The sequence below is a fragment of the Microtus oregoni genome, unplaced genomic scaffold, assembly GCF_018167655.1.
Source record: "Microtus oregoni isolate MIOR12 unplaced genomic scaffold, Mior012 000037F_ref0000500, whole genome shotgun sequence".
Lineage (NCBI taxonomy): Eukaryota > Metazoa > Chordata > Mammalia > Rodentia > Cricetidae > Microtus > Microtus oregoni.
Window position 1 is genome coordinate 15,078,529 of NW_024543096.1, and position 23,157 is coordinate 15,101,685.

General features: G+C 45.3%; 1 protein-coding gene across 1 annotated transcript in view; it reads right to left on the reverse strand.

The window, feature by feature from the left end:
* LOC121433222 (lymphocyte antigen 75) overlaps positions 1–21,335 on the reverse strand; it is a 122,996-nt gene extending 101,661 nt beyond the window's left edge. The window contains exons 1-6 of the mRNA XM_041631570.1: positions 21,091–21,335; positions 14,441–14,812; positions 6,508–6,678; positions 3,999–4,163; positions 2,176–2,286; positions 822–962 (exon numbers count right to left, since the gene is read on the reverse strand). Of these exons, the coding sequence (XP_041487504.1) occupies positions 822–962; positions 2,176–2,286; positions 3,999–4,163; positions 6,508–6,678; positions 14,441–14,812; positions 21,091–21,184 (1,054 nt within the window). The 5' untranslated portion in view covers positions 21,185–21,335. The remainder of the gene's footprint in view (positions 1–821; positions 963–2,175; positions 2,287–3,998; positions 4,164–6,507; positions 6,679–14,440; positions 14,813–21,090) is intronic.
* Between the last annotated feature and the right edge of the window lie 1,822 nt (positions 21,336–23,157).

The following is a 23,157-nucleotide window of genomic DNA, read 5'->3' on the forward strand; positions in this document are numbered from 1 at the left end:
GAATCAACTAACCTGGGCTCACAGGGGCTCATAGAGACTGAACCAACAACCACGAGCCTCCATGTGACAGACCTAGGCCCTCTGCATATATGTTACAGTTGTATAGCGTGGGCTTCTTGTGGGACTCCTAACAATGGGTGCTGGGGCTGCCTCTGACTCTGCAGACTGCTTTTGGGACCCATTCCTCCTACCAGGTGCCTAGTCTCACTGAAACTAGGTATGCCATGGTGGTTGGTATACATGGCAGGCCTGCCCTTTTCTGAAGAGAAGAGATGGGAGGGGTGTTCTAGCAGGAGAGGGGGAACTGTGGTTGGGATGTAAAAACAAACATCAAAAATAAATAATGCAAAAAATTGTAGTATTTTTTAAGCAAACTGATAAAATTTAGGTTCAATTAGTCTCATACTTGCAAGCTGATAAATCAATAACTTAGGCTCTAAATGACATTCCTTATTACTATGAGACAGTTCAGTTATGGCAACGGAACAGAGAGAAAAGTCACATGTAAAGGCACTCAAACAATCTCTGCCATATTCTAGTTTTTGTCTTCACAAACACGTAGTTTCACAAAATTAAAGTGACAGGCATATCATTTTGAGATAGTCTTTCATTAACCCAAAGCTCATCTATTACGCTAGAATGGCTGGGCAGTCAAGCCTCGGGATCCTCCAGGACTGCACCCCCAGCCCCCAGATTTTCCCCATTTTAGCGTAGGTTCTGGGGATGGGGAAAACATTGGCGGTATCCGGTGAAGGAAAGGTCAAAATGGGTGTCTGGACTTCACAGACTTATTTGGACGGATGAGGAAGTGAGGAAGGCACCTGGGAGCGACACCGTCTTGTTCAACGGCTTTTTGCAGACGTAGGGCTGCTGGGCTTCGCAGGAAACACTTCGCCACAGCCCTGACTCGGTGTCCATTCTCGCGCAGCTTGACCCGCCAATCATAGGCGCAACGGGCGTGCCTTAGGAAGGAAGATTTTCAAGGAGGTGGAAGGAGGTTAGGGTCCGAGAGGTGCCTAAAATAATACTCATAATTTTATGTCTCTATGGAGACTCACAGTGTGGTTCAAACTTTCGATTAAATTGAAAAGCGACAAGCCGCGATGAACGACGACATGCTCATTTATGCCCGGTCTAGAACGCTGGATGGAGGGGAAGCGCTCTGATCATGATAGCTGGCTCACAGCAGAGAAACACATCAGCCTCTGCCTTAGCGCTCCTTCCACGACACACTCTGTGGCCAGAACCCCTGAGTCTATACTAAAGTTACTCTCTGTGAATGTTTACAACCAGATGAAACACTGACCTTTAAGGCGTTAAATACTGCGTTAAGGACTGGGACTGGAGCTCAGCGCCAGAGCCTAGAATAGTCTATTTTTGACATAATAGAGTATTACTTTGTTTACTAATAAAAAGATTTAGTTAATGAAAACCTCATGCCTTTTGATAGCACTGAATCCATTTCTCCTCCCTGTAGGTAGGACACTTTTATGAATGCTATTTAAGTTTGGCTGTCATCAGACTTCAGCTTTCAAACATTCCTGGTCTTTTCTTTTTCAGAAAGAGCTACTGGCTAAGCAGAATGGTGTTTCCATTGAGGTAAGCATCTGTGTACTAAGGTCCAGCTGCTGTGCTCGTAGTGTTTAGGTGCCATAGTGGGGGAAGCCTAAGAATGTGAAAAGGAAGGGATATTCCTGCTTTAAAGTCAAGCTGCAGACTAAGCCAACACTGGCAGTCGAGACCCTATGGGCTATAGAATGGTTCCTGGCCATGTTGTGGGGTTCATTCTTTTTCTTTTTGAGACAGAGTTTCTCTGTGTAGCCCTAGCTGTATTAAAATTGGCTCTGTAGACCAGGCTGGCCTCATAGTCACAGAGACCCGCCTGCCCCTGCCTCCAGTGCTGGGATTAAAGGCCTGCGGCACAGTCTGGCTCATTTTGTTCTTCAAACCCCAGGGGTACTTGCTCTAGAGCCCCAAAGGAAAAGCTCCTTTGCCCATGGTGTGGTTCAACTTGGCTAAAACAACAGCACAGTTAGGAATGTCTTAGAAAAACTTCTGAGACAGCAACCGTGAGGTCTGATTGTACATGAACTTCTAAAGGCTCCAGATGAGTAAAAAGTTCTCCGTTTTTGAAGCTTTTACTCTGTATATATTGTTGAGGGAGAGAGCATTTACCTGGATCCCAGTTAAGAAATTTTAATGGCTTGAAGTCTGACCATTCCCAGCCTCTAGCAGAATAGAGCTGATTCAGTCCGATCCAAACAATTGGAGCAATGTCTTCCTTTCCTGTAGGAATTGTATATTTTTTAAAATTAAAAATAGGTCTTTATATAATACATTATGATTATGATTTCCCCTAACATCTCCCAGGTCCTCCCCATTTCCACACCCACCCAAATCCACATAAAAAGCCATATAATATAATAATAATGATAAAATTAAAATATGCCAGAATAAGACAAAGCAAACAAACAGAAGAAAAAGAGCCAAGAAACACATATAGATGCAGAGACACATGGAATTATATAATTTTTAATAGAGATTATATAAATCAGACTATGTTCCTATTGACAGTCTTGACTGAAGCAGGAATCTCACTATGGGATGTCTAGGTAACAAAGGTAGGCCATGTTAAGAGACAACAAAACGTTGTTCTTTTGAGAAGACCAAAGTCTAATAAATTTGTTCAATTTTGCTCTCCAAATAGCTTGTCTAGTTCTCCCTCCTCTGAGGTACTAGAATTTTCTCAGAGCAGCAGATTCACTATATATTCAACCCCCCTAGTCCTCTGGAACTTACACACACACAAACACACACACACGCACACACATACACACACACGCACACACACACACACACACGCGCGCGCACCCTTGTTGCCAGGGAGATGTATCATCCAATTTTATTATTTCATAATCAAGACCATCAGCAAAAGAAGGGACAAGGACATGGAAGTGTAAATAATTTCCACAGTGAGTCTAGTTGCCCATATGCTAGCTGATGTACACACAACATATGGATGTGCCCATGCCTGTGCGGGTCCATATAGACAGGAGAAAACCCAGAAAGAATACAAGAATGATTGTAAGGATTCTTACCACCATGTAGGAGGTCATAAACCTGGAAAGAAAGACTTTACCAAAACCACAAGGGAAGAATTTGAAAAATTAATTGAAGGCCCGATAGAAGAGACAGAGCAATTGATGAAAAATGGTCTATAAACGACAAAGGGGATGCTGACAGACATTAATTTTGTAAATTTGTTGGAGTATTCTTCAGCTGTAAATGACTTAATACTGTTTTCTAATTACCCCCAGGGGAATACGTATATTATTACATTATGTCCCTAGCAGGTGTCTATGTGTATGCATTACAGACTACAGGGTTTACACGGAGAGAAAACATATCCAGACTAGGAGGACTTCTCAAGAGGCATTTTGGTTTTATACAATTATCCCCTCACTGAATACCGTAGAAACCAAATGCATAAAGCAGGACTTTTCAGGATTTGCGAAGGACCTGGGTTAAGAAAGGAGGCAGACTCCCAGGACCCAGGAGCTAAACCTTCAATGCTGAATGTTCACAGGGGGTGCAGGCAGTTGGGGAGTCGGTGTGGTGATAGCCATGAAAATGTGAGACAATGGCCAGTAAGGCATAAAAATTCTGGGGAGAAGGAAGAGCTTTAGAGAGTTGGGAAGGACCGCAGTCTGGATACAGATATAAGCATGGGGTGGGAACTCAGTTTCTAAACATCAGTTTCTCTCTAGTTTCTATCTGAAAATGCAGTCAACACATGGAATTATTATGTTTACATTCAATCTTGGGTTTGTGTGTGTGTGTGTGGTGTGTGTGCAGATTTCAGTGCTAAGGTCTAAGTTTTAAGAGAGACCAGAAAAGATATCAGCAAAAGAGCACGCCTGGATAAGAAATGGAGAGGAAGAAGACAAACACCTTTGCAGTCCCAGCCATCGGCCCTACCACGTGCAGGTTAAGCCTACCCGTAATATACAACAGTTCAGCAGCACTGTGGATGCTCAGCAAGTCAGCTCCTTGGTTCTGACAGGAGACGTAAGCTTCTTTCCAAGAAAGAACCTCCTGATTATTAAACTGGTAGCAACTTCCAGTCTGCTCGTTCTTTTCCCAGTTACCCTTGCAGCCATTTTCTGTTGATGAAAAGATAAATTAGTGATTGTCAAATGAGGGCCTAGTGCTTTCTGTTCCTTGGAGTGCTTACTAGACTGCAATTCGGTTTGCACTTTCTTAGGCTGTGCCAAAACGGAGGCCGTCATTGCATGGGCCGTGTTTTGGTTCTCTCAGTCTGCTCTGAAATGGTAGTCAGAGCACATGGAATGACTCCAGATGGTGGGCTCTTCCACCTTCCTTAAATCCCCTGTTAACTACAATGCCAGATTTTCACTAGAGTTCCTGTGTCATTTTTGCCTGAAGACGGGACTCTAATAGATACAGGTGTGGAACGCTGAGCCAATAGAAAAACATGCTTACCAGAGCTTGGCAAAGATATCGACAGGCTTGTCTACAGCCCGCAGAGAAAGAACTGGAAGCCCGCGTGGGTGCAGACATGCTGCTTAAATATATCGAGCATAGAGACTCCTCTATTTTGGAAATTTAGTCCAAATTTCTTCTTAATATTTAAATAGAAGGTTGAATACATGAATAGAATTGATATTATAGAACTCATATGACAGATGTACATACAGGCATAGAAACATATATTATACATAAATAAGCACAATATCAAGCATCCATAGTATATATCTCTGTGTGTATGTGGTACATGTGTACATGCTCGTGCCTGCAGGTGCCTGTGCTAGTGGGTGTATGTTCAAGCAGAGGCAGGAGGGAGGCCCAGGGGTCTCTCTCTGTCAGTCTCCATCTTCCTGAGACAGTATCTATCACTTAACCTGAAGCTAGGCTGGCAGCCGGCAAGCCCCGCAATCCTCTTGTCTTCACCCTCCATGGCACTGGGGTTACCGACAGGCATCCTCAGCCATGCCTGGCTTTCTGTTTTTAAACTTGAGTGCCAGAGGTTTGAATTCAAGGTCTCATGTTTACATAGCAAGCACTGTTACTCACTTAGCTACTCCTCCAGACCCATGGTATATTCTTTACAGGTATAGAAATGTGTGTTTCAAATAAAGAACCTGCAAACTGTACCCTGAGTAATATAGATCTTAAGATAACGGGTTCAGCTGGGCAGTGGTGGCGCACGCCTTTAATCCCAGCACTCGGGAGGCAGAGGCAGGCGGATCTCTGTGAGTTCGAGGCCAGCCTGGTCTACAAGAGCTAGTTCCAGGACAGGAACCAAAAAGCTACGGAGAAACCCTGTCTCGAAAATCCAAAAAAAGAAAAAAAAAAAAGAAAGAAAAGATAACGGGTTCAAAAATATACTCAATTTCCTATGTGGTCCCAGAGAGAGACAGGGAAAAGCCAATCCAGGCTAGATCACACGACTTAAGCTCCACCCAGGGGTTTCCAAGGGACTTCCCTACCCCCAGTTACACATCAGATGGACTCATGGACCTTTACACTGGAAAGGCTCTCAGATATCCGTTGCTGAATGTGAAGATGGGGACAAAGACCGACAGGTGTCTGTGGCGGAAGTATAATCAGAACACCTCATCTGCTTTCCACCTATTGCCATAAATTTTTTTGAGATAGTGTTCTCATACTACTACAGCTCGGGCTGACCTGAAGCTCTCCATTCTCCGGTCTCAGTCTCACAAGCGCTGAGATGAAAAATGTTAGCTACCACACTTGGCGTTTAATACTTCCTAACCGTCTATCACACGCCAGCTAGTGTGGTCCTTTGTAACTCTCATCTGTTTGCTAAGACACTGTCTCTGTTATATACCAGACAACAACACAAGCACTCCTTTGATCTGACCATCTCTCTAAAGAGGAGTGAATGCTTTAGTATATCCCGGATACTCTGCTTTTCTTAAGAAGCAACTAGATACTTGGATCAATATACTCGGATCAACACATGGGCATGGCAGAGCAAACATTCTCACTAAGTTGGAGAGGGTCCAAGATATGCGTCTCCTTCTCTTCCAGACTTGGCTTTAGGCCGTCAATACACTTTATGTAGTCACCATCCTAAATATGGTTTTTCAGCCCATTTGTGAGATCACCAAGGTGACATCCTTTTAGTCAAGCTACAGTCTCCTATATTCCGCTTTCTTGGATGCTGCAGTTTCCCATCTGCTCATGCCCTTTCTGCTCTCCCCTGATGTATATGAGCTTTTGCGATTCTCCCCCTCCTCGTTTTCCATGACCCAAACCATCCTGCTTCTCTTCTTGACCTGCGTCTGAAGGCCAGTTCCAAGCTGCACATGACTTTGTCCCCTTCCTGCAAAGGCGCATTCCTCATTTAGGATAGCATCTGTTGCAGACACTTTCAGGTCATCTTCAACAACTCCTCTCCCCCTTTGCCTCATATAAAGGGTTCTCTCTCCTTGCTATTGGAGTTCACCAGCCCATACATACCTGCTTTTAAGCAGATGCCCCACTTTTCATCATACTCATAATTTAGGGTAGTGGCACACCAGGGCCCATTATGGTCTCCATCAAGGATGCAGTCATGGTGCCACGTCTCACCAACCAAGAATGGAAACTCACAAGGTCTCCCGTGGGAGTTTCCATCTCTGGTATATATCTCTGCGGGATGGGGAGGAAGCAGAGGGGAGTTAGAAGCTGAACAATCATCTTAGAATAGCTGTTTTCTCAAACTTGTAAAAGAGAGAGAGTAGGTTTCACGTATGAGCTGACAGTACTGAGCAGGCTATCGGCCGTGGAAACAGCATAGATTCTGACTGTACTTTGCAAGCTGGGGTCTCCTTTGTGCCTAGAGACAAGCTTAGTTCCTGCATTGAGACTCTCAGTGTTTACCTCAAGGGTTGTCCACTGTGTATCTGGTGACAGAGTAAGATCCCCTTTCTGTGATGTAAGCACTGAAAGACCCTGGCTTGATCAAGTCAGAAGAGAATGAGTCTAGCATGGGTGGCAGAGACAGCTACTTCTTCAAAATGGCTATTTTGACGGAGATTCAACTCTCCTCCATTTCTTCAGTGAGTGTGGGGCCAAAGAAATACCTGGAACCACTATGCAATTGAACAGATGGACAAAGGACATCACTGCTCAACAGGTTGTGGCTTTTGAGGAAGTAAAGGAAGAAAGCTGCTAAATTTCTGAGTAGATATTTGGAGAGAGTCAGTACATGGTAATTCAGGTTATGAAAAAGAACTGGACTTAACAGGGCAGTGATGGGAGAAGCTGGTGTCTGGTGAGGTGGCAGACCTAGCTTTCCTTTTAATAATTTTCTCTGGTCCCCACAGAGGCACTGGAAAACGATCACAATTTAGATAAGCCTGGGACCCCAGAGGAAGTGCTCAATACTGTGCCAATAATAGTTATCTTGAAACTATGTCCTACAGAGCAGCTAACCATGTATCTGTCATCTGTTTCTCTTTAGCTTCAATTTCTTCAAAAACTCTGGTTATTATCCAATGAAAGAATGGCCATTAGGGAGAGTATAGTCATCAAGTCTCATTAACCTTCAGCAGGCTTTTGGGGTCCCTCAGAAAGTCTCATGGATTGGTTTAAAGTATGCATAAGATAGCATTTGATCCCACCTACATCCTTTATCATTCCCCGGTGCTCACATGCCTGAAGCAGAGACTGAAGTTTGGAAGGTTTCAGGCCGCAGTACAAAAGAAATGAGAACCAAAAATGGGGTACAGATCTAAACAGAGAATTCTCTACAGAGGAATCTCAAATGGCCAAAAGGCACTTAAAGAATTGCTCAGTATCCTTAGCCATCAGAAAAATGCAAATCAAAACAACTCTGTGATATCATCTTAAGCCAGTCAGAATGACTAAGATCAAAAAACACTAATGAAAACTTATGCTGCAGAGGATGTGGAGTAAGGGGAACACTCATCCACTGCTGGTGGGAGTGCAAACTTGTACAACCACTTTGAAAACCAGTATGACGGTTTCTCAGAAAATTGGGAATCAATCTACCTCAAGACCCGGCAATACCACTCTTGGGCATATACCCAAAGGATGCACACTCAAACCACAGGACATTTGTTCAACTGTGTTCATAGCAGCATTATTCGTAATAGCTAGAACCTGGAAACAACCTAGATGCCTCTCAACTGAAGAATGGATAAAGAAAATGTGGTACATTTATACAAAGGAGTATTACTCAGCGGTAAAAAACAATGACATCATGAAATTTGCAGGCAAATGAATGGAACTCGAAAAAACCATTCTGAGTGAGGTAACTCAGACCCAGAAAGACAAACATGATATGTACTCACTCATAAGTGGATATTAGACATAAAGCAAAGAACAACCAGCCTACAGTTCACAACTCCAGAGAAACCAGGAATGAGGAGAACCCTAAGAGAGACATACATAGAGCCCCCGGGAAGGGGAAATAAACAAGATCTTCTGAATAAGCAGTGTGCATGTGTAGGGGGGTGGAAGGTGGGAGGGGAGGAGGGGAGGGCAGGTAGGGAGGAGGGAGGAGAACATGAGGGATCAGGAAGGTCAAGCTGGGGAAAGGACAGAGAGGGAGAGCAAGGGATGAGTTATTTTGATCGAGAGAGCCATTATGGGGTTAGCAAAAAAACCTGGCACTAAGAAAATTCCCAGGAATCCACAAGGATGACCACAGCGAAGACTCTAAGCAATAGTGGAGAGGGTGCCTGAACTGGCCTTCCCCTGTAATCAGATTGATGACTACCTTAATTGTCATCATAGAACCTTTACCCAGTAACTGACAGAAGCAGATGCAGAGATCCACAGCTAAGCACTAGGCCGAGCTCCTGGAATCCAGTTGTAGAGAAAGAGAAGCCATAATATGAGCAAAGGGGTCAAGACCAAGATGAGAAAAATTCACAGAAACAGCTGACCTGAGCTAGTGGGAGCTCACTGACTCTGGACTGACAGCTGGGGAACTTGCATGGGGGCTAAACTAGGCCCTCTGAATGTGGATGACAGTTACATGGCTTGGGCAGTCTGTGAGGCCATTGGCAGTGGAACCAGGATTTATCCCTAGTGTATGAACTGTGTTTTTGGAGCCCATTGCCTATGGAGGAATACCTTGCTCAACCTGGTTCTGGGGTGGGGTGGGGGAGGGCCTCAAGTGATATGACAGACTTTGTTTACTCCCTATGGGAGGCCTCACCTTCTCTGAGGAGTGGATGAGGGTAATGGTGGGGTGGAGCGGGTGGAGGAAAGGGAGAGGGAGCTAGGATTGTTATATAAAATAAAAAGGTTGGTTTTTAAAAAAATAAGCACACACATACACACAAAAAGAAGAAGTGAGAACCATCTAGATGCTTTCTGAAGAAAAGTAAATCTTTTGCGGGTCATTGATTTTGTTTTCCTATGCCCCATAAATGGCTTTCCAGAGAACAATTTTGCTAGGGAGTGTGGTGGCCCTTTGTTTTATAGAGAGCATGTGCATCACATATGTTTCAGATTTGACCACATGAAAAATTTCCGGGGAGGCATGCATTCCTTTAATCCCAGCACTCAGGAGGCAGAGGCAGGTGGCTATCTGAGTTCCAGGTCAGCTTGGTCTACAGAGCAAGTTCCAGAATAGACAGAGCTACATAGGGAAATCCCATTTTGAAAAACCCAAACCAAAAAAAGAAAAAGAAAAAGAAAAAAATTCCCCAAGGCAAATGATCAGTCTTCCTTCCCTATTACGATTCTGAGAGGACAATCCCGGAACGTGACGCAATGCTGCCGCTGCTGGGAGTGTCAAGTTTCCCTCAGGCTTTTCATTTCCCTGCACAAAGTGTTTTCCGAGTACACATTTCTGTACTTGGTCCTCACCACAAACCTGTGAGATCAGAGTTATTGGTGAAATTCCCACTTTTGAGGAAAAGGACACATTTGGTGGCTCTTCGCGAAGCACTGGACAAGGACAGCCTCTTTGACTGCTCACCAACACGCAACAACAACTCCACACCACTGATGGCTTTTACAGGTTTCGAGTTTCACATGGCTCAAAGATGACTGTCATTATACAGTTCTCTGGGTCACACAGTGCCGTGTGAACAAATAGGCAAACAACAGCCATGCTGGATACAGGAAGCTAACTGATGCTCTCTGTTAATTAGGCATCGTATTCACACTTGCTCCTTGCTGTTGATGGACCACCCGCATCCCATGGGTTTTCTCTGTAAGACAGCTTCTTCTGACATGACTCCTCTCCTGGTGTGTGGGTCTGAGGTGACAGCATCTTCAGGCTTGCAGCTGAATGTGCCATTGACACAAATTTGTGAATCAGGGAAAACAAACTGCCTTAGCCACCAGGCAACTAGTTAAAGAGTTTGGCAGGCTTCAAAGAGTCACCATGAGCACAGAGTTCACAGTTAGTCCATCCTGTGCGTGAGTTGACGAACATGTGGGATGTGAACATGCCAGTTGGGTCAAGATATCTTATGATATAATTGTTATTATATCATAGTTAGTTAAAATTTTTTACAGTTAAATCATATGATGAAGTTTGTGGAAACACAAAACATAATGAGAAATAAATGTTAATATAGTCAATATAAAAAAATTAGGCTACAAAAGCTAAGGGAGAAATAGGACACTGTTATTTGGAGAAACAAATCCTAATTTTGATCCCCAGCTTGGCTACAACAAGCTGGGTGACCTTGGACTTTACTTGGTTGAGACTTCTTTCCTTATTCCTATTTTGATAGACAGCATGGTTGGGCATGGACCCGAATCGGAAGCGAGAGAGACCTGGAAAAGATCCCTCACTTTCAAATAGGAAGGGGCACAGGTAAATTTTAGAAGTTAGAATTGGCATTTAAGTTAGAACTTAATATCTGGTTAAATTTGAGCGGTGGGATAAGACAGCAGGACAATTCAAGAGGAACTTGTAGATTCCCAACTTGCAGAAACTCAGTAGCTCTGGGAAGGGTGGCAGCTTTGGCCTTGGCCTCTGTGCAACTAAAATCTGATGTGAATCTAAATTAGGTGGCTAACCTGAGTTCCAGGTCTAAAAAGTTTTCAACATTTCAAATATTACATTTGGAAAGGTAAAGAAACAAAGCCGGCCTGGCTCTGTCCCTCTCCTGGGCACTGTTGTGAAGGGTTTAAGGGCCCCCTCCTTATCTTTGCGCTGATGATCATGTTAGCAGTCATGTGGATATTATTAACACATAAATAAACACAAAAAATAAGAAAGAAAACAAAACAAGTTTCAGTGAAATGAAGACCCTTAAGGGTCTGAGGGAGTTTGAGATTCCAACTGTTCTCTCAAAAGTCCCGTGGGCAGGAGAACATACAAAGTCCTGCCAGGGAAGTGATCCTTCCTAATCCCCCAACAAACAAACAAAACGAGCCATTCTTTTGGGTTTAGTGTTTTCTTTTGGTTGTCGCATTAGAGGTTCTATGTTTGTATGTGTGTGGGCACAGACTCGTGTGCAGGTGTGTGAGGTGAGGTGTTGACACTGGTTTTCTTCCTTGATCACTCTTCAATTCACTTGAATCCAGAGTTTGCTGACTGGCTTAGACTAGCTAGCCAGGGATTGTTCGCCTCTACCTCAGGGGCAGTGAGATTATAAGCAGGCTGCCACACCCACCCAAGACTTCCATGGGTGCTGAGGAGTCAAACTCTGGGTCTTCATGCTTGCACAGTGAGCATTTTCTGCATTGAGCTGGCCCTCAGGTAATAATCCTGAAGTTCCAAAGGAAGCTGGCCAAGAGAAACAATTTAGTGATTCAAAGATTAGGAGTTGAAGGAAAGGAAAACACATCTCCAAGTCTCTAATACTTCTTCATGAAGAGCAGAACTACACAGGCCTGGATTTTTATTTTTATTTTGATCTTCACAAGAAATACGAAGAGATCCTCTAGGCGGAAAATCCTGAGCAGATCATGGTTAGAATGGGGACTTAAGTTGCCATCCTAAGTCTATGGCCAAGTTTAAGAGGGGTCCTTTATCTTCCCTTCAAACTCATCGATGTTGACTATGGCCACAGACTGAGGATGAGGGAATAAAGATATCTTGAGGGGGAGAGTAGAACACAGGTGATATGGAGGTGAAAAGAGAAATAATGGGAGGAGGGAATTAAGTGGGGAGAGGAGTGGGAGTCTAGGGCGGAGGAGGGATTTAGAGAAGAATAATTAACAATTAGGAAGCTTTAAAAAAAGCCACACAAAACCTACTTTTAAAGTAGAAGTTTCATATAAATGAATATCAACATATTTTCATATGCAAGAATCTACTTGACCTTACCCTACACAGAAGCCATAGGTTGCAAATTAAAGGCCCAGTGTCAAGTGTTGTTGTTTGTCAGAGGAGTCCCCAAAATCCCCAAACAATCAGGCTACTGACACTGCTTTCTGTTGCCCAACAGAACTTGATGGTCAGACCCTATTGCTGAAGATACCACACATGTTGGTCACAGGACGTGGAGAAATCAAGTTGGCACAGAGCAGGAAGTTTTCACCTTGCTGGATAGCTTCCATGGTACTGGAAGATGTTTTCTAGTCTGACAGAAGTGGGAGGGAGTCAGCCAACAGTTTTACCCAGCTACAACTCCTGTGAGCTGCAGTGATGACCAGTGTGGCAAGAAAATGCCTATCAGTAGGACAGTGGCACAATGTAATGGGGTGGCCAGTCAATGCCTGATTGGATTTAAGGCCCACTCCATAGAAGGAAACATAGGCCTGGCATGTGTATATGGTCTAGAACCTCTGGCTGGAAAGCTCACAGGTCCAAGGGAGGATCTACTATTAGTCTGTGAAATGGGCATAATATAAAACCTCCATTTAAATTTATACCTCTCTAGCCGTTGCTTAGCACAGCTCTCCGACCCCATCAGCCAGTCTCTTTGTGCCGTCGTGGTGGGGGCCAACACAAAAGCTCAAACTGGCCAAGTGCCAAGAACAAGTGGAGTGCTCAGCCGCAAGCGGACCATTGACAGCATAGCCCTTCTCAGGGCCTAGGGAACAGCCCAGAGGAGGGATGGAAAGATGATAGCGGAGCCAGAGGTCTGGGAGGATGGGCTCGCAACAGTGTCTCCTGCACACGACAGGCCTGCTGCACTCAGGAACGTGCAGCTGCTGTGATCGCCTGCAGAAGATGTGGCCCAGGTCAAGCCGGTCGACATTCTAGCACGGGGTAGAAACGGGTTCTTGAGCCCCTATCTCTAACTGAGCAGCTATGGACAGTTGGTGGCGTCTGTGGCAGGGAGAGTCAGTTTTCTTGAAGGATGTGTTACAGATAGGTTGACTGTATTCCAGAGGAAGGTCTCACAGCTGGGACTACATGAGCAGCAAAAACAGTGAGTTATTATTTTAAAAAAAATGGATATAAATTTGGAAGCTAAGTAAGTGGGAGATGGGCCTGGGAAGTATCTGGAGAAGGAGGTGGAAGTAAAAATGATCAAAATATGTTGCATTAAATTCTCGAAGACTCATTGCAATCTAGAGCAAATGTCAAGGCCATATTCATATAGTTGTTTTTGGAAACGACCTAAGAAAAGTTCACACTTAAAATGTCAAATCATAAAGACAAAGAGCAACATGTGATACCTATGCCAAAGATGAAAACATTATAAAAGCCCATGAGACTTTCAAAATATTTCCATTATATTAAATTTCTCAGGCATGGAACAAAAACACTTCTTGCTCTTTCTTAATTTCTTTTTAAATTTAGGATTAGACCAATATTATTAGATTACGTGCCTTTAGCTTATATGAAGTATTTCCTATCAGTATATATACCATTTCTTTCTTCCTAGCATTCAGAATGGCATCATAGGAAGTAAACGAGGCATAGGAATTCAAGTACTGGGCTTTGTGTGCCTCCTGATAACACACGTAAGCGTTTGTAGCTCTATCTATGAAGGGGACGGACGGGTGAGGTACCCAGCAGCCTCACAGGTGCATAACACTGCAGCTCACGGTGCCTGCTCACTGTGACTTCATTTAAACTCAGTCATGGGAACCAAGGAAAGCCTGAGTAAAAAGTGTATTGTTGACCTGGGGACAGCCACGCCAAGGGCCTTCTCCATATGGATCAGGCTGCGAAAGGCAAGGCTTTCCTGTGGTTCAAGTACAAGTGATTACCTATGATTGACCGGTGTGTGTGCTAAAACTAGCAACTGCAGATTCTTTTTCGTGGGTGTTTAAAGCTGGAGACTGCTAGCCCACAGAGACCTCGTGCCAGGGCTAGGCAGCCCTTCCCGCTGCACTATTCCTAATAAACGCACTGAGGTGCTGGGTCGCTTCAGTAGAGAGAACCACTCCATCAGACTACATACAGTTCACTGAACCCAGTAAGGCTCCCAGGTCCGAGCTGTGCTGGGTGTGATATTTAATGCCAAATTAGACAACCATTCCAGCAAGAGGGTCAAAATGCCTCTCCTGTACTCACCATGGTAAGGCTGTTTACAAAGACTCTCCCTGGAGCCTCCCTTCTTCCAGACAGCGGACGAATTGGTGCTGGCTATGGCATAGCCGTCTTTCAGGTCCAGCCTGTACTGGGCAGCACTGTACAGGGAATGGTGCTCACATTTCCACCACAGCATGGCACTGGAGTCACAGCGAAACATGCGCAGGTTGTTGGTGGTTTTGGTAATATCTAGGCCCAGGCACTTTTGGGATTCCAGGTGAAAGAGGCGGTGCTGGGACACCCACTTCCATAACAAGCTTCCGGTGTCACTGCAGTCCTGCGCCACTATCCAGTCGGACAGTGGCCGGATGCATTTGCCGGTGTTTTCATCCACGATGGTGAACGGATCGTTACCTGGGTCAGGACAGCCAAAGGAAGACATTTCAGGATTCTGAGTCACATGACCAGCGCACCTTGATCCCGCTTGTTTGTGGAGGAGAGTGATTAGCACAGGATGGCGCTGACCCTTGGGCCTGGTAAACGCACGCGTTTTTCGAGGCGTGAGGGTCAGTGTGTGCGAAGGGCAGGGCCTCTCAAGCCAGTCTGCTTGGCCTTATACTTTGCCTCTGCTCTGCCATGGGAGCCGAGCAAATTGTTTAGCTTTTCTCCTTCGAATTTCTCATTTGTGAGGCTGTACCCACTTCACACTGTGGACGTGGGGATGAGGAAAAGAGCTGACCCACATCAGCAGGGTGTGGGGTGTGCAATTGATGTTGCTATCCCGCGAAAGGTTCCCAGTTTTGCCTACACAGCAACTCCTTAGTGTCCCCTTTTCCTCCACAAGCCATCTGCGGCCAATGAAAAAGCATCCTGCATCTACCTGGGACCACACCTCTGTCTTGCAGCTTTAGTGTCCACAGTACAGCAACCACGCTATTGGAATTTGCTCTCACTTCAGCTCCTTCCCCGTCACCAATTGTGAAGGCCGGGATCTATGTTCTTCTGGCTCAGGGCAAGTTACTGTGGTCATGCAAAGGGGAATCTACTCGAAAACCACTTCTCCCAAGCTTTCCGTGGAAGCCTTGGTCCATTGAGGTCCATCAGTGGAGATGGGAACGCTTCCGAGAAGGCAGGGGTAGAAAAATTGGGGTAAAGCAATGGAAGGAAATAGAGGATCTGGGTTCTGAGGGTGGTGAGGCTGTGGCCAGGAGAGACAGAGGCTGGGGATTCACCAAGTAAAGCACCAGACACTGGGCTTCAGGGACAACCCAAGCCACCAGCTCCAACATCTGGCATGTGTGCACAAGAGAAAATAAATGAGCAGTAACCAGTGGAAGCAGAAGACAAGTGATGGGGCCTCTCTGATCTCCCTGCACTCTGCAGGACCTGGGGCAAACCTCAGCAGAGATGGAGATAAAAGTTCTTTCAGCCGTGTGGTGGTGGCGCACGCCTTTAATCCCAGCACTTGGGAAGCAGAGGCAGGTGGATCTCTGTGAGTTCCAGGCCAACCTGGTCTATAAAAGCTAATTCCAGGACAGGCACCAAAGTTACAGAGAAACCTTGTCTCGAAAAAACCAAAAAGAAAAAAAAAATTTCTCTCACCTTAGTAGATTGGGAACTCAGAACCAAATCTAACTGATTTTCTAAAAAACAAAGTGATTCGGTGTTTCTCAGACACCCGAGTTTGAGGACCAGGATTTACGAGATTACAACAACAAATCACAGTGAAATGCTTTGGTCAGTTCCTTTACAAAGAGAAAAAAGTATGGCATAGATGGTCACGGTGATGAACCTAAAGTCAGACTATTTTAGAGAAGCTTAAAAAGTCATTGTCAACGAATCAGAGTACAGCAGAACAGCACGAAAAATTTCAGTTCTCAAAAGGTGTTTTCATTCTGAGGTCAGCTTCCCAGCTTACCAACCCTGAAAAGTTCCTCAAGTCACGGGTTAAAGACTTAAAAATGATTACTGTTGGCTAGAGGGGAAATTTCATCACGTAAGCCACAGCTACAGAATTCTATCTGATCATGTGGACTTTGGGTGGAATTTTGCTTTGTTTCACTTTAAGTAACAGCAGCAGCAAGACAAACAATGAGAAATAACAACAAAAAAAGCCTTACCGCGGTGGTTATTTCCGCCTTCAAATTTGAATTTTAAAAAGATCACAGGCTGGGGTGCTGGCTCCCTGGTTAAAAGCACTTGCCACACAAGTATGAGGACATCAAATCCGCCTAAGAGCTGACCTGTAGCATGAGCATACATAATTCTAGTGTTCCCACAGGAAATGAAGGCAGAGACAGGAGATCCCAGACAGCTCTTGGGTCAGTTAGCCTGGCATACACAGCAAACAAGCAGACAAAAACCAAACCAAACCTACCAACACAAAACAACAGAACAACAAAGAAAACCTGTCTCAAATAAGGTGGAACGTGGGGACCAACAATCTCCCTTTATAGTGCATTTGGTGTGTGGTGTGCATGTATACACACACACATACACACACACACACACACACACACACACACACACACACACACAAATAAAACACTGCACGGGGCTGCTGTTAGGTGGGTTTGGGCAACAGCATCTGTCCCCACTCTTTCTTCTTTGACATCCTCTGTCATTTTTCTTTGATGGTCACAGGTTGGGAAGATAGTGAGTGAAAAGGAAGATTTTCTCTTATGTGCTTCTCCAACATATTCAGTTGCCCCTCAGATACCTGACTTATCCTTTTCCTTCACTACTCTCTTCCCCTGGGAGATTCGCGGAAGCCACTTCCCACTCCCACGGTCCTCATATCTCTGAGTATCAGACAAAAGCTGTGGAATACAGGTAAACCATTGCAGAGCTAGCATCCCACGCCTTCACCAAGTACCAGCGCCCTAGCTCCCCAGGCCTCACCAACCTTTGCTAAGGTCATTGCGTCTTCTTCTCACAGATGTCTACATTACTAGCTCACACTGCTACACTGCTAGTGGCGTTTGAAGTCATTCTCATGTCATTTATAGTGAACGGGTGGAGTTACACAAGTCCCGCTTTATCAACACGTACCAGGAGAAAGTAAGTTTCACTTTTCATTTTCTACAATTAAGCTACTCCCAGGACACTTGTGGGCTTACCAACTTGGTAGGGAGCAGACTACAGGCCAGGTATGGAGGAGCAGAGAGGAGCAAAGGGGAAGCTGCCAAGGATCTTAAGTAAGTCATGCTTTTGAATGTATGTAGTTATGTGTGTCATAACTACATGAACCGAGTGCCTCGGTTTTGGGGCATTATGGGATTGTGGATTGAAGAATGTAATCAAGACCAACACTTGACACATCAATGAGATTTCCAAGGACAGTGATTCATCATTAATGCTTTAGGAAACTTATCATTAGCCTTCATATATAATGTATGTGTAAGTACTAATAAATATTTCCTGGGGGGAGAGATTTAGTCTCTCATAATAGTTTTTTTATATTATTTTTACCCTTAAGCGATAGCCCTTCAATCTGCCTCGGTTTTGGGGCATTATGGGATTGTGGATTGAAGAATGGAAAAGAAAACCGATAAACTAAAAATAATTTCTTATTTAGAAAAAATGTTTTACAACGTCATATAAACTATTTGAGAAATAGTTACCATCTTGTGAAGGTAACTGCAATTTTTAATGACTATTTTTTTGGTGCTATGCATCAGATCTAGAACCTTGAGCAGGCTAGCGAGCGCCCTTGCACTGAGGTCTTCCGGAGCCCCAGAGGGGATTCTGCCCATAGCTTTATAGTACACACTGTCCACTTTCCATCTCTGCACTGATCTTCAATGGAGTTTTTATATTCCCCTCCAAATTTGTGTTTGGGACAAATCTAAAGGGCAGAGGTTGGTGACAAGAAATGTTAACTACATCTTGGCGTCTTTTTTATATGCTTCATTTTATATAAAGACTTCGGTGAGGTTTAAGGGAATAGTCAAAGAGCACTGTCATAACTGATAATATTTTTTTTAGCATTATTATTTCTAGCAAAGAAAATCGCCGCTTTCAACATTTTCTCGTTGTCTAGTCACGAGGCCTGTTGTTAGGCCCTGCACAAAGGGCTCTGCATATCCTGGGAGGGAGGCTGGATGTGAGCATATACCCATTATAATACCCATCATAACCACAGACCCACGGGAAGGAAAAACGCGTGGGGAAGAGGAGAGGCCAGAGTTGGTGGCATTGATCATTCTCAGGGAATGTCGAAGTTTTCTTTGCTAAGTGTTTTGTGGTCTCTGTCGAGTGTAAAGAGCATACAGATGTCGGAGAGACTCACACATCTGGGTTTGCTAGTTCAAAGCAAGCCCTGGAGGGACAATGGGGTCCATCGCAGTACGCTAGGTGTCAGAAAGCCGATAACCCTGATTGGACGGTGTGGCTGGCGAGATGTTCAGAAATCCCTGAAGGATCACATTACTTCATGGTGTTAGCGCTCCAAGAAGCAAAATAATAATACTAATAATAAAAACTTGGCATCTCCCCAAGAACAGAGAGATACTCTTTCAGCATTTGAGTGGTCAGGACCAGCTGCCCAAGCCTCCTGAGTTCATGTGACCAAGTGTATGCCATCCTGAATCTTACCCATTGCCAAACAAACTAACAAAACAGATGGAAGGTCAAATTCCAGTTCTGGGCTGGAGACGTGATTCAATGGATAAGAACGCTTGTTGGTCAGGCATGAGGACCCGAGTTCGAATCCCCAGTGCCCACATTCTATTAAATGTAAGGAAAAAAAGAAAAGAGGAAACCCTGCAACCCCACAGTCTTGAAGGGGAGACAAGCAGAGAGATCCAAGGCACTCGAGAGCGGCCAGGGTTGACAAAATGGTGAACTTAAGGTTCATTGAGAGACCCAGTCTCAAGAGTATAAGGTAGACAGTGATAGAACAGGGGATGGGACATCCTTCACTGGCTTTCTGGAATGTGCGTGTACATGTGTGTGAGCGCGCGCACATACACACACACACACACACACTATCACACACGACTCTGTATGTTCACCCCAATATAAAGCCACAAATTCTGGCCTGGAAATGAGAGAAAACCAGCAGGGCAGCAGTGAGAAGGGAAGAAGAAGGGATACAGTACAGAGGAACAGATGTAAGTCTAGAATTCTTTGCTTTGGGTCAGTGAGACAGAATAGGGACTATGGAGACTGTGGTGTTCCTATCGTTATGACTAACACCACAACCAAAAGCAACATGGGGAAGAGAGGGCTTATTTCAGTTTAATCTTGCATATCACACTCAGCGCAGGAACTCAGGGCAGGAACCGGAACAGCGGCCATGGAGAAATGCTGCTTACTGGCTTGCTCCGCTTGGCTTGCTCAGCCCGCTTTACCATCCAGGAGCACCTGTTCAGGGATGGCCCACCTCCCAGTGTGCCGGGCCCTCCCTTATTAACCATGAATAGGAAGCTGCTCTAAAGGCTTGCCAATAGGACAGTCTGTCTGATGGAGGAACTTTCTCAATCAAGGCCCCTCTTCCTAGGTCACAGTAGCTTGTGTTGAGCTGGCAACAAACACACAGACCCCAACCAGGCCATTGGAAAATTAAGGAAATGTAAAAATTTGTGAGGGAATGAAACAGGACTCAGGATGGAAGGTAAGAGAATGGAAGGGGGCGTGGCTGGAGGGCAGCAGGTCAGCACTCTTTCGCTGGAAATTGCTGCAGGTTGATTTTTCTTCTTGGATTGTGCAGCAGACAGAATTGAACTCTCATATCACTAAACTATTTTACTATTAATATCTCCTTTGGCGATTTCCAGAGCAAAGGGTCAAAGAAAAATCAAGAGGAGTGAGTCAAGACAGGATGCATTAAACGTTCTTTTCTTGGTGCAGAGAGGTTGATGACACCCACCCTTGCAGGAGACTTCCCATAACTCTGGGCAATCTACATCAGACAGTAACTAAACTCAACTCCAAAGAAAACAAGAGCCACACCCCTCAAATCCACCTTAACCCTCCTCAAGAGAGCAGAAGCAGTGGGTTAATGTTTACAGCCTATCTACAGCACAATCAAGTAACAAGGTCAGTGGCACACCTTTTGCTGAAGCAAAAAGAAAATAAAAGCAAAATCTAACTGCAAGATCTAAGTGGATTGGTGGCGCTGGCACTACCCTGAGCTTCACAGAAGGCATCCTCTCCCCACTGACAGGAAGTGACCTGCACTTCTATCTGGGGTCAGCTGCCTGAGTGGGGAATATTTGGAGATAATAACAAAATTAGAAGGGCCGCTGCTTCAGGTGACAGGGAAAGGCATCCCAAGTCTCTTGGCTGACTTCTGAAGACGATGGTTGAACCAGACTTCCTCTTTAATGCGTTCAGTGCCCGCAATGAAGTCAGGATCTCTGGGAATTCCATGCGGTGTGGGTGAAGGTTCAACCTTATCATGAAGGGACCAAGATAACTAAAGGGAGACAGGGACGCAAGGAGAAATGGGGAACCTCGGGGAAGCATGATTTTAGGGGACAGCCGAGGCACAAGGGGCAGAGAAGACTCTGAGAAAACTGTGGTTTCCTCTATGCAGAGCGTTCCTTCGCACCACATGGCCCCTGCCGACCGCTCTCCTACGCCAGACCTTCCCGTTTGTCTACTCCAGAGACAGAGAGCAAGGCGACTGTGACCTGATCCTGAGGAGGCAAGCGCTCAGAGCAGCAGCGTCGAGGCCGCCCGGTTACCTGAGAGCTCGGAAGGCTCCGCAAGCTCGAAGCATCGCAGCAACAGCACGAGCAGCCCCGCTGCACGGCCCGGGGTGGCCCAGCGAGTCCCCATCTCCCGTCCCAGGCCTCGGCTGCTCACACCGGCTCCTGAGGTGAGTCCCGCTGGGCTCACGGTGCCGCCGGGGCAACCTCTGGAGCGTGCAGGCCCCGCCCTCGCCGCCCTCCACCAATCAGAGCTGCGCCTCGGGTCCCGGACCGAGCGGGGGCGCAGGATTCCCCCACCCACTGCAGACGTCTGTGAGGGTTTGGGACCTCCAGAAGGCGGGAAGAGCGCTCAGGAAAACCACAGGGCATGGGGTACCGGCTCCCGCTCTTCTGCAACAAAGTTGGGGAAGTGCGGCTCTGATCGTCTAGGACTTGCCCTTCGGGGCAGATAGACAAGGCAGGGAGAGAGAACTTCGTACCGTGGAGGGCTGGAAATGCGCACCCAACCCTGCCCACTCCGGCTTGGGGAACTGTATGCTTGGATCTGTGGAGTCTGTGGTCAAGCCAAAGACCTCAGTTTTACTTAGCAACATCTTAGTCATTTTGGTTACATGAACAAAGGTAGAAAAAAAGGCCCTTGGAGGTTGACCTGAAGTTGTCAAACAATATTGAAAGTAACAGTTATTCCTGCCACTATACTACTTTTTAAGGCATTTTAGCCATTTGTTCTCTGAAAGCTTTTTTTCTTTGATAATCAAGTAGTAATAACCCAGTTGAAATGTGGAAGTCTGTATCTAGAATCTGAAATTCAATCCTACTTATTCTGTGCATTGGACAACACTAACACTAATAGGACAAGTTCCAAATGCACTAACTTCCCTAGAGGTGGACATTTTATATTTTGAACTCATACTTATTGATTGGGGGTATATACTTGAGATAGCCCACATCCCTATTCCCGAAAAATGCCTATTACCATCAGAATATATCCAGGTCAACTTTCCAGGTTCCAACTGTCCATGTGGCTCCAAACCCATCCTGGTTCCGTCCCTTTCTCCCAGACTCTGGTCTTGGCATTTAGTGTCTACAGAGGGCACTTATCACAGTAAGTAGGCACTTCATGAGCAGGGATGCTAGAACGGCATCTTAGCCTTCTGGTGTTTATGGAGTTGTGGGAGAGATGAAGCCTCCACAGTACCTCAGGGCAAAACGCACTGGAACATCAGACAAAGGCAAGAAAGGCAACTGATCAACAGGGACTTAAAAAACAGATGGGAAGATGACCAAGGGAGGAAAATGTGACAGAGCAGGGGTAGAGGAACAAGAATGCAAAGTGGGGTTCAAAGTCCAGAGTAGGGAGGGAGGGAGAGAGGAAGGAAGGGGGGCGGGGAGGGATTAAGTGGAAGGACAACAGGAGATGGTGTTTGTTTGTGAATGGCTTTCTCCCTGTAAGGCTCAGACTTAGTACAACACCTGCTGCAGCTCCAGTATGCTCGCCCCTGATTTGGAGCTCTTTGAACCGGGTGGCTGTCTTGACAAATACACTTTCTACTGTAGGAGAGGGGTTCAAGACTCTCACGAGAGTGTCAAAGAAGGCAGTGACACCCCCAGCCCCCAAGAAAACTCCCTCTAAGATAAAGCGAGTCCCTCTATGATGTGACCCTTCTGCATATTCCTGTTTCCATCAACCTGTCGAAACTGGTCTTGTATCTTTCAGTTTCTGCCCAAACTCATATCCAAAGCACTGCTTGCTGCAATTTTCACATGCTGGCAAAGGGAAAAACCAGTTTTCTCTAAAGAAGTATCACTGGGTTTATCAACCAGAACCCAGGGCAGGCTCTGTGCCCAGAAGGAGTTGGCCAGCCCCAGATGAACTCAGTGGTACTTCTGTGCTCTTTTTGTTTCGTTTTGCTTTGGCGTTTTTTTCTTTTCTTTTCTTTTCTTATTAGGCCTCTGCCGACTTTTATTTTTGTGATTTTTTTTTGTTGTTGTTTCTTTTTGGAGGATTTTGGTTTTGTTTCTTGTTTTTTGTTTTGCTTGAAAGAAAAAGAGAGAGAGAAAAAGAACATGAAGTCAGGGAGCATGAGAGTGAGGAGGAGC